General features: G+C 37.4%; 1 protein-coding gene across 11 annotated transcripts in view; it reads right to left on the reverse strand.

Moving 5' to 3' along the window:
• The window catches only part of auts2a (activator of transcription and developmental regulator AUTS2 a), a 355450-nt gene that overhangs the window by 255471 nt on the left and 87109 nt on the right, over window positions 1-12870 (reverse strand). For all 11 annotated transcript variants that reach the window (XM_055017112.1, XM_055017110.1, XM_055017108.1 and 8 more), the window contains one exon: window positions 5524-5736. In XM_055017112.1, coding sequence (XP_054873087.1) covers window positions 5524-5736 — 213 coding nt within the window. The remainder of the gene's footprint in view (window positions 1-5523; window positions 5737-12870) is intronic.

Below are 12870 nucleotides of genomic sequence, written 5' to 3' on the forward strand. Positions count from 1 at the left end.
CTGTGATGTGGGTATATTGTGTCTTTACAATCTGGTTTGACTCCTTAAAACAGTGTAAACCCTACAGTGTGTGTAAAACAAATACTAAGATACTGCTATAATCTTAAATATGACATTCCATGATATGCCCTGACATTTTTATAAAGACTCACTGTGTTCTTTGCCATTCCCTGTTTGCAAAATACTGTTGGCAACTGCAGAATATCCATTATAAGTAGAATAAAAGTCAGCTGTAAGTAAAAGCAACCTGGCGTACACAAGCAACGCAGTCATGCTGCCTCATTTGATTGTGCACATACAAAGGGTGTTCAAAAAGTTCTAAGGCTGTTCATGGAGCACATAAATGGAGCCTGTCATGGTCATGCATGTGCAACGTGTGAGCAGTAAGTGTCCTGACTCAGGATGCTGCATGACACATTCAGACACATGTGCAGACACATAGAACCCACTGCCTTAAGCTGGCTAACCAAAGAGCTAACCTAACAGTGGTTAGCTAAAATACTCCCTAAGCTTAAACGTCTATGATTATACTTTTTAAAAGTAAATTTGCAAAATCTAGATCAGTAGATTTTACAACACAAGTGACAAACAAAACAGTGGTGAAAAAGTTCCCTCTAATATCATAAAAGAGGAGAGGAATCATATAATTTGTGGCTTGCTACTGCACTCTCATCTGTCTACACTGAAGCTTCCTCTATCAGTTTTTTTTTCACTGTGAGGCGATATGTCAGAGGCGCTTATGAACATTTCTCTATTTTCCCCCCTTGAGCTTACAATATCTCATAGTTCAATACATTGGGTCAGTGCCAAAGATCGAACACATTTGCTGCAATCTGCGAGCTCGGCTGGAAGGGGTAAAAAAATAAATAAAAAACCCACATCTTGCTTTATTCAACATCAAATTCCCTCTGTCTCTCTTTCTCTCACCCTCCCTCATTCTGCTTAAAATCACAGCTAGCAAAAAGTGCTGATAAGAAGCATTCTCTCTTCAGACTGTAGCATTTCTAAATGGAGAATTAAACCTTTAAACAGACCTCTGACATTTAAAGGGTAACCTTGTGTGAGGACAATCCCTTCACATTTATTTATAGTGAAACCAAAGAAAAGATAGTAGTTCCACTTGGCGACTGCAGCTTGTTTCTCTTTCAAGAGGACAAAAAGGGGTGGGCCAGGCACAGATGATGATCTTTTCAATTATGCATGTCATAAAGTGTGACAGATTAGTTTGTTATAGAACATCAAGGTTGATGGGTGGATCTGCATGTTGCAGGGAACAATTTTTTTCAGAGAGAACAAAGTCTGTGCTTCAGTCTCTTCTTCTGCAGTGAATCAGTCCAGACATTAGGTTAGAAAACCATCTATACATAATATAATCACAAAAATCAGTGAACAACATTACAGGAAGCCATTCTAATTCAGAGAAACGTAGTGATGACAAACCAAACATGCTGTAATCATGACATAGACACCTGTGATGTGCATGAATGGTCATGGCGATGCATGCTGACTTAATGTTTGTCAGCATATATGTGGTTGAGGAGGTGAGGAAGAGAAAGAGAGTGGGTGAGAATGCAGTAGATTAGTCTCCATGTTCATAAATGCATCTGTAAACACTAGGTGTGAGTCAAGTGGCTTCCTCCAGGGCTGAAAAATGACGCCAACACAAACATGTCAAAAACACTTCTCCAAATGACCAAATGAGGCTGGCTACATAAAGTGACTCAATCTCATTGATCCTCCTTTAAAATATCCAACTTCACAGCTGAAATAAATATGTTTACAGCCTAGTCCAAGAATGCTTTTTTTTGTTGTAATTTATTTTCCGTTTTGGTCTCTATAGCTAATTTCCAGTTCATGACAACTGTACATTGGGTAAATAGCTACAGAATTGACCTGTTTAAATTCTATTAAGGTTCAAAGTTATGCACAATTCCCTCTCTAAACCCAAAGCAGTTTGTTGGCATTTTTATTACATTTTTACTCACTGCGGGCTCATTTTTCACTTCAATATAAATTCCTGCACCTTTATGGAAACAATAAAACATTGCAAGAAGAAGGGAACTTAAAAAATTATCTTGGTCAGTCTATCAAAGCTATAATGCCATGAATCACAAAAAAACAAAAAATTAAAGTTAAATTTCTTTGATTATTCATTCTACAAACAACATTTTTCCAAGTAACCACAGGTATCACAAATAGTGGAAAAAAGTGCAATTCCACATCCTACAGATATCTTAATACCTACATTTTCTATTAGTTTCCTTGTTTCCTGTCTCTGTTGAAACACAGCCTGCAGTTCAGCCCAAAAGTTCCAGAATTTTTGCCACGACTCACAGTTTTGAGGCAGTAATAGCTTCTTGGTTGCTCAGGATCTCAGATTTTATTGTTTATTGTTTAATTTTTTACATGAGATATGTACAATATCTGGATTTTAGATCATTCTTGGTTGTTTTTCTGACAAAACTGAAAGTCACCACATTAGTGCAAGAACCATCAGAAAATCGAAATCGACAATTTTTCCTTTTACAGATTTTTAATATTTTTTTCTTTGGTATGATAATTTTTTTCTTTTTCTTTTTTTTTTTTTTTTAATTTAAAGCATGCCTTTTCAACTTGACAGTAGGTTTTCCAGTTCAGAAGGTTACGAGTGTGGCTGCGTTGAGAAACACCTGAGTCCCATGATAGGACAGTCCATGACCCACGTCAGCTCCTCTCAGGCTTAACCTCTTTTGGGTTAGCTGGAAGGTAAGGAGAGACAAGAACAGCCAAGATCGTGACAAGCTGGAGCTACTACACCTAGTTTCAAAACCACTGCTCAGGAAACCTACAGGTGACGTCACAGAGGGTTCATCCGTGTGTGTGTTTGGGCTCAGAAGATTAGCTTTGAATTGTGTCAGCCAACAGCCTCAACACACTAGTCATTAGTGAAACACAAAACCACAGTCCATTGACAAATTATCTAGCATACATACCAATAACACAAGTTTGTAGGCTTTGTGAGTCCAGAGAACCCCTTTACATCTTTATGTGATCATTCCTGTATTTTACACAGCCATCAGTGCAGTACAAGACAACCTTGAAATGGCAGGTAGCACCATCTGTCCATTAGGCAGTACAGGAATAGACATGACACACAGGCAGCAGTGGTGACCCTCACCACTGAGGTCTGCTGCAAAGGCTACAAGCAACAGCCACACTACCGTAAACTGCATCACTCGACTGCTGTACATTCTCCATCATGTGACTTGTTAGAAAAACACCAACCACATTACTAATGACTACAGGCTGAGGGCATCATCTCTTCAGCAGCAGAGGATAAACACAACAAAACCCAGCCACAAGTGCTAAACTGTCTCATACAAGAAGATTCAATATTTATAGGATTGTAGGGGTGTGAATTTGCCTTGCAATGTGTTGGATAGTGAAGGCATCTCATATTTGAAATGTTTTCCAATTGGTTCATGTAGTATCCAGTACAGACCCACAAATATATGACCAACAGGTTAAAGGTGAAACCAAAATCATCAAATACCAGCAAATGTGCTACAAAACACAGTGCTGTCAGCAGTGTATGTTTAAGCAAATATTGTAGCTACATCTGTGTTTTCCCATATGCCCACTTGTCCAGCAGCGACCCACACAAACATGTCCTTGAGTAAGCAGCTCCAGACAACCAACTCCTTATTAATAATAATAATAATAATAATAATAATAATAATAATAATAATAATAATAATAATAATAATAATAATAATAATAATAATCCAAGATTGCACTCCCAGATAAAGAGCAAAGTATAACCTCTGAGTCTCTGCTTGTGTGTTGTAACAGATAGTCCTTCCTGGCGGAGAACCTCCACTGCATCAGGGTACCATAAATATTCATTAGTGACCTTGTCACCTTGCTACACACAAAAATATGTTGAGACATACACTGATGTACACTCACCTAGAAGCTATATTTCACACTGGCAGAGTGTTTTGACTTCATTCATTCAACCAAAACATGTGAAACATTATACCACAAACCATGGCTGTGCTGTGCATCATTTTCATCCTCCTGTGAAATACACAGATATGTTCCTCGTGGCTGTTTATCTCTTTTGTTGTCACAGATGAATTTAGATTGTTTTTAACAAGGTCCAACAATTAGTTGGTAAGTTGTCAAGTATTATATTAATCTGCAGTTATTTTGTAAAATTGTCTTTATTTAGTTTTTCATAATGAAATTCTACATTATCTGATACCAGTTTCTTCAATTTGAATATTTTTGGTTATTATTTACTTCCTGTTCTAGGACAGTAAACTGAATATCTTCAAGAAAATAATTGACAGATTAATCAACAGTGAAATGAACTGTTAGTTGCAGCCCTAGATTGTTATCTTAAAATAACTGCTATATGTAATGTCAATATCTACCTTGTGAGAATGTGCAATATGTATTTTTTTTTGCTTGCCCATTTAACATTTATAAGCTATCTATAAATATTTCATAAATGGTTGACCATGGCGCAGTAAGCTGATTTATGCATTTACTTACTAATTTATGACCAACTGGAACTACTGTTGTAAACATGAAGAATGGAAGCTCATGTATTAATTAACAATGCATAACAACATAGTATTATATCTAAAAACAAAAAAGTTGCTCTACAACTATACTACAGTTTCATGAATCATTTATTAAATGTTGCTGTCTTGCATATAAATGTTAATTAGGAAGACCTAAAGAAAAGTGCCACCAAATGAAACAATACACATATTGAACTGGCTGCATTAGAGTCCACAGTAAATATTAACAACTGCAGATTTTTTTCACAGTTTTTTTTTTTTATAACTGATGATTGGTAGGATGATCAATTGTTGATATAATTTATGTTAATTAATAGATTTGTTGATTATGAGATGTACAACCAAGCAGATAAAGTGACCACACATCAACTACTTTGAGTATCATCTGAAATCACTTTAAAATAATACCCAGGCTCTGAGATACAGACAAACTGTTACAAAATGCAGCCAATACTCAATGAAAAGCCTTAACCCTTCCAGTTTTTGAATGCAAATTCTACTGAGCAACAGCAGCTCAATTTTTCTGACCAAACATGGCCAATCATTCCACTTCCAGTGCCTGTACACCAAGCAATCAACTGTACAAACGCTCTTGCAGAGGCTTCAGTTAAAGAATATCTTTGCCATGACTTTGATATGAGAGGAAGAAAAAACAGCTTGCATTAGCTGGAAAATACTTGAAGAGAAGTCTGTTCCAAATAATTTTTTTCAGCATCATGAAAAAGCAAAAGCACTAAAACAGAAATCAAACTGCATTTCTCAAAAGTGTTTCACTTTGGGCTGACTACTCTTTAAGTATTAGTCTGATGTTTTTCTGCATTTTAACATCACTAGTGCATTGAAATGACTAAATATCACAGCTCATAAAACAAATTTAATTTGGACACAATTGCCACATACAGTTTAATCCTCTTAAAATTGTGCCGTAGTAAGAAAAATCTCTTGAACTTACCATGGAGTGTTTCTTGTTCAGGTGTTTCTTCTTCCTCTTGCCTTGTGTGTGTGCCAGGCGGGGGTTGTTCTCCTGGTCTGATGACTGGTGGTGGTGGTAATTGTTCTTGCAGGGCTCCAGGCTGAGGCCGTTGGGGACTCTGACAGGCTTTTTCTTGTGCAGGGGTCCTGCCTGGCTGTCTCTGCTTTCCTGGGGCTTCAGTGTCATGTTCTTCTACACAGAAAACAGCACAAGAAAAGGCTTACATTAGAACTGAAACAAGCGTTTTATCCCCACACGAATAATGGGTTTTGCTGTATGTATCAGCCATACAACTGGCCTTTGAGACACTGCAATCACATGGTCCATCAACCATCAAATGGTTATATTTCTATATTTGAGAATACCTGCTCATTAGCACACACAAGAGCTCGAAAAAAGCTGAATAGCTACTCAAAAGAAGCTCATTTTGAAAGACAGCAAATCTCCACTCTACAATAAGTGGTGGCGTGAATTTGATCTAAATTGAGAGGCAATCGTGCAGAAAGGCTTTAGATACAGGGTCGTATGGGAAGATTTTATTCCACAAAGAACAGAACAAAAATTCACTCTGACATTTTTTTCAAAGTAGAGAGATGGACATGAATAATGAGGAGAAAGAAGAAACTGGGATGCCAGCTGGATTTAAACGAAGACTGTTGCAGGTTGCTGGTATGTGTCATGAATTACTAGGCAAACAGATACCAAAAGCATTGAAACTAAAGCTGGTACACAAAGTATGGACTGTAAAGATATTCATGGCTGCCAGATGATGTTTCCTAAACTAGCAATGCAACTTATTTTTTTCTGGTGCCACCATGAGTCTTATATTCACAGTACTGAGTAAAATGTATCTGGATTCATGAAATTTGGTAAAGATATTTATTAGGCTCAACTCATTCCACTAAGTTGAGCTTCGTTTGCCCCCTGTCCTCCCCCTTGTGACCTGGAAATCAATGTCAGTGCGCCATCTGAATTCCTAAAGCACATCTTGAGGAGAGACAAGTGAGGAGGTTCGCTAGAGAGGCTATGAGCAGAGTGTATCTTTGCTGTATCCTTTGCAGATGTCTGTTTGGCACCCGTCATGTACAAAAGAGGCATGACAGACAGCTGGAATATACAAATTATGTGGGGAGCAGGACTGACAAATGTGAGTACATGATATATATATCACCCAATCATATTACATGTCACTCTTTATTTGTATAGTACTATTGCGTGTCACTCTTTTATACTTCATGGCACATATAAAGTGCTTAACAAATGTATTAGACCACCACCCAGTGTAAGGTGTCCTAAATTAATAGTATTTCTGACTACCAAACTATTTTAGAAAATCTGTCAATAATGGTTAATCCGCTAAAATATAATTATTGTTATCTATGAATTTTCTAATTTACTGTTTTACAAAGAAGCAGAAAAAATAGGAAAACACATTATTGCTTTTTGATTTAGATTCCAAATTAAAGTTATTTGCTTGCATCCCTGAACTATATATATATATATATATATATATATATATATATATATATATATATATATATATATATATATATAAAATATGTTGTTCTTGAGTAATTTCTGACTTCTCAGAGAATTCCAGTATGCTGGGTCAAATTTAGTAGAAAAATATGAATTCAGTTTGAAATTCCTCACTCCTGTTCAAAATGATGAAGTGTAGGGAACTTATTGTCTGAATTAAAGCACTTCATGGTGCTGGATGGTCTTTGAGACAAATAGACAAATAGACATAAAGTGTTCTCACAGTGTGGTCAAGTATGCCTTGAACTCGATCGCAGAGACTGCTACTTAGAAAATGAGCCAAAGAAAAGGCTGAAAGCAAAAGCTAACTGAAGCAGTTAGCTTTGTTTTCTGTTGAAGCAGCCTCAAGATTTGAAGTATGATAGACTCCAAATGACCATAAGCAGATGACCGAAGGAACAAGGCTTAAAGGGAAGAATAGCTGCTAATCAGAAGCCATTACTGAGTACTGCCAACATCCAAAAACCCCTGAAATTTGCTATAGAGCACAAACACTGGACTGTAAATGACTGGAAGAAGGTACTCTAGATGGACGAGTCCAAGTTTGAACTCTTCGGTCAGCATCGCTGTGTTTATGTCCGCAGAAAAGCTGAAGCACGTTTTGATGCTAGATGCATTGCACCCACAGTGAAACATGGTGGAGATTCCATTATGGTATGGGGTTCCATTTGTGAAAACGATATGGGCAAATTGGTTCAAATGGATGGTATCATAAACAAGAAGGTCTACCACAAGTCATCGTGCTTCATGGAATCTCTTCTGGATTGGACCTGATTGGCTGTGGGTTCATATAAGAAGACAATGACTCCAAGCATACTTCAAAGCTGTGCAGAGACCATTGGGCCAAGAAGAAGGAATCTAGAGTACTGGAACTGATAGACTGGCCAAGTCTAAGTCAATATTTTGTCAAGTCAAAGTCCAGACTTGAATCCTATTGAACAGATCTGGGATTTCTTAAACTCAAAAACAGATTGCACAAAAGTTTCATCCAAACCAAGTCTCTGGTACAGCTAGAAACTATTTGGAATTCAATAACAAAAGAGACAGTGAAAAAGTCCATAAAAACAATGGCAGCAAGAATACAAGCTGTTATCAGGGTCAAAGGAGGTCATACAATACATTAAGATTTGTAGTTAATATATGTGAATACGAACTATTTTGTTGTTCCAGTGTGTTATTTGCCTAATAAATAATAATACAATTTTTAGTTAGAAATAAGTTTTGGACAGAATTCTAAAATATTTGTGTTTTCTCGTTTTTATGACAGGTGGTCTTATAACTTTGAGCACTGTATATCTTAGATAAAAATAACAATGTACAATATCTGCACATTCTTGTCACATCGTGCCACATTGCAAATTGAAATCTAATTAAATACATACAGTACATTATCATAACACTGTTGGCCTCATCTGACAGAGATCATAAAATACAGCAGTAGGTTGTAACAAAACAATAGACAGATAATGCAGCTGTGCCACACGTCATATTAAACTGACTCTGAGGCAACGGTGTCTCATTTTGTTAAATGCCTGTTGTTTTCTCCACGTGTCTCTTCCTTGCCAACTCTGCCTGTTCTTTGGTGGGAAGTACTAAGACATGGACAGTGGAGGCGAGGATGTACAAACTGAGAAATTAGATGAGGGGATGGTAATCACAAGATGAACTCTGATGACTGACAATCCCTTCTGGCACCCTCATCAGTTCAGACTCTGACATCGCAACACTTTTTTTGATGAGATACTTTAAGAACTAATGTCTCCATCAGCATCAACTTCACTCAGTGTGTAGTGCAAATTTACCAATGCCAGTTCATGAAGATCCTAAAATAAAAGTCTGAACATGTAAAATATACGTACTGAACATCACTACATTAGCATGGCAATGTTGACATGTTGGTCAAAGCAACACTGCGCCTCACAGAGCAATTGGTGCCCTCGACTTTCTCTGTCTTTATTCACCATTTGAATTTGCAGGACTTTGTTATGGCATTGAGACAAAGTAACTTGGATTCTTGATTTGAATATGATGCATCAGTCCAATGATTTCTTGTTGAGGAAGTAACTTTAGGTGCTGCTTATGCTAAAACCCATTTACACCTACTTGTTTTTTTCTACAAAACTGCATGTTAGCGGATTATGTTCTTAGTTTCTTAGTTACCTTTGGACTGTTCTGAGCCTTGTTTGAAATCCAGAGTATTGTAACAATCATAATGTAATGTAGAATTATATACTGGTTTTGCCAAAATAAAAAAATAACAATTCAAACTTTATCTGAAGTAGAAGAGCCAACAATAAACAGGAAATTAAGCTGAGCTTGTGTTTACCTGTCAGGCACACATCAGACCAGGAAATATCAGCAGGAGCACAGTGAGAAACACAAAACATTTCAGTTCAGTTTGACCAGCACCACATAAAAACGACATCAGAGGACATTTCTCTTCATGGAGAAAACTGGATTCCGGAGAAAAAAAAAACTCCAACTCCAACATTGTAGGGTATTTCCAAACAGATGGGGCTTTACAGTTTGACAGGGCTGATCAATAGAAGCACTAGTCTGCCGCTGAGAGAGCCATGTAATGTATCACAGCCGGCAACAGTAAAAGTTATGGAACAAATCAGCTTTGTTATTTGAGGGGTGACCTGTTTTGCTCCTTTGTGGACCAAAGAGCTGTTGGTGTTAATACCCCCAGGGAGACATTTAAGCTGGTGAAGCAGCCATCGGTGTGGAAGTGAAAAGCTGCCACAGCTGCTCTAATGACATGTCAATACTCTGCAGCATTAACAGGAAAGCTCCAGAGACAAGCTCAAATGTATCTAGTCTGTATTTGCAGCACTGATTGAAGGGGTAGGGCAGAGCGATTTGGAGAAAATATCTATTTGTAATTTCCATGGCAGACACTGTGATCGGATTTGCCATATTTTTTATAGTCAAACTTCAGTTCCATATTCAGCATGTAATAGCTTTAAAATAGATGTGATGGAGCATTACAGCATGGGATACCATCAAAAGTATGGCTGTGACACAAGGAAGATAGAAGGCATTTCTGAAACCACTGACACACTGAATAAACCCTGGGTCTGACATGCTGCATAGCATATCTCTAACTGTAGCTTTTATGATTTGCCAATTTCAATTGCAGTCTTTTTTTGAAATTGTTCAGCCCTAGTATGTGTACATACTGAAGTCAGGATGTGTAATATGTCTGATGTATAATGTTTTTAACCATGATAACAGGTATATTAGATTTTAATTATGTTCACACTACACTGAAATTCAACAGCTATAATCACAGGCTAATTAATGTTTTGTTTGCTCCCACTGGACATGCTTTAACTTGCAAAATCAGACCACAAATATGTAGATTTCGTCTCCTTTGGCGGAAAATTTCAACTACCCTTAAGGGTGATGAAACAGTGAGTAGCCAAATCAAAACTCTCAACTTGTGTCACTTGTGACACTGACACAGCGCTGTAGAATGATCTTGTAATGCAAGACAGTTTTGGGGCAGTGATATCGCAACGAGAGACAACACGTTATTCATCTGGATCTTTCTGACGCGTGCAGTCGGCACAGACCATCACTGCCAGAGTAACACTAAATTAAGGTCAAACTGGATTATGGAGCCTCTCCAAGAGGGTGGAAGGTAACATATATTTTGCTGCTAATTCTCTTCACCCAAATGAATTCATTTTGGAACACAGGACCTTACCTTGCAGTGGAGTAATTTCCTTAACATATAACTGTCCCTCTCACAAGAGTTTCATATATAGTATACACATCCTGTGTATCTGTGTCTACTGTTTATTTCCAGTTTAAAGAAAAAAAAAGCAAGCAAGCACACACAAAAAAGCAGTTCAGCAACATCTTTAGGTATGGTTTATATTTATTTTAGCTCAGTAGCACTCAAGCTGGACTGTGCCAGTTCACCAAACCAGGATTTATCCCACAGCCCACAGAACCAACAGTGAGCTTAACAGCGGTTGTACAATACATATGAGGATGAAGTGAAGCCATATTTTCCACAATACACCAGCAAGAAAAAAAAATTCACCACATCTCAAGCAACAGCAGTTACTCACTGATGGACCACCTCGAAGCAGCCTCAGTGTGCCTGCAGAGAATGACTTCACCAGCGTTACAGATATGCACTGCTGTCACAAGGATGAGTTTGATGGGTGTGCTACTGGCACTGACTCACTAAACCATCTCTAAATGCCTCGATTCACTCGCAGAAAAACAAGTGCATGCATCAACTAATCTTGTTTGCCTTTTCCGCCCACACTCATCCAAGGCAAATAATGCAACATGACATGCATTGTCAGTGCACAGAATAAGTGACAAAGTTATGATGGGGCTGAGAGAGTTTCTATTGTGCCAGTCTTGTGCATGCTTCTAAGCTTCCAAAGCAACTGATTGCCTGGAATAAATTATGCGCAATATGTCTTGCCTGCTCACTGAACAATAGCAAGACAAATTCCTTATTTCAGCGCCTTATGATGACACTGAAAGGGAAAGTAATTGTGCAATATGGCTCACTCTGCACTAGCGTTCATTACTCTGATTGTTTGTCAGTGTAAAACATAATTACAATGTGGCATTTAGTCACAATGCATGTCTGCAGGTATCCTCACAACAGGTCACAATGTGTAGTACAGACGTACATTTCAACTAACTTCTAAATAGTACAGCAAAGCTTTATGTTTAACAAACATTGTACAACTGATCACATCTATTGTGAAATAAAAATGTGTGAGCCTTCAAAACCCTTATTAATAGTACAATTTCAGACATTCATATAAGTACAAAAAGTGTTGTGAAAGGTTGTTAGTTGGCCACAACTGCAACAGCACTCACTTTCTTTTAATAGTATATCCGTCACAGATGTATGTTGCATTAAAAACTGTTGTGCAGAGCACATTTCAGGTGTGACAAGCAAATAATGTTCTTGATAATCCATCCAGGGGCTTCATAAGTCACCACAGAAACACAGTTAATACTGAACACTTTCGAAAAATAATAAAAGTGATAATGCTTTTTTTTCTGTATTAATTAATCTAATGCCAAATATACAAGCAACTTTTCACTGAAAGAGGTTGCCAGCAGACTCTCTTGTCTCCAATCACAAGCTGTGGTATTCGGTGGTAGGCTGTGGGATCAAAAATTCACACACGTGATTGGAGAGATCTATGTGGTGCCTTGAGCGTTTAGGAATACTGCAACACAGAAGCAAGAGTACAGAATTTGTCAGGACAGTTATCTTCTGCTATGTGAAGATGTGCTCCATGTACATATAATATGACAGTTTAAATAAAAATGCAAATAGTTCTGTATTTCTATGTAATAGCAATTTTGTGTATAAACATTCTAATTAATGTTTTTGTCTTTAGTCTGAGGCAATAAATATGGAGGCAAAAAACTTTTGCACATAGTTGTTTGTGGTGAAATGTAAAGATTTTTTTTTTTATTCTGGTTTATTTCTTCTTCTTCGTCTTCGTGTTTGGCTTGCATGTCCCAACTTGTTAGACAAATTCCCGAAGCCTGAACCAATAAGTCACAACTACCTCCACATATTCAATACATTCAAATAGTTCATGTTTTGCTGCTATGAATGACTTGCTTGTCCCTTATAGAACTGAATTTATACACATATTTATATATGAACAGTTGAGCCCAACGGAAGATAACTGCTGACACCCCAGAGGGTTAACATTCATCTGCTGAAAGAAGAAAATGTATCTAAAATCTCAGTTGAAGACACAAGCAGGATTTTGGAAAATCACAACT

This window comes from Amphiprion ocellaris, chromosome 14, assembly GCF_022539595.1.
Source record: "Amphiprion ocellaris isolate individual 3 ecotype Okinawa chromosome 14, ASM2253959v1, whole genome shotgun sequence".
NCBI lineage: Eukaryota > Metazoa > Chordata > Actinopteri > Pomacentridae > Amphiprion > Amphiprion ocellaris.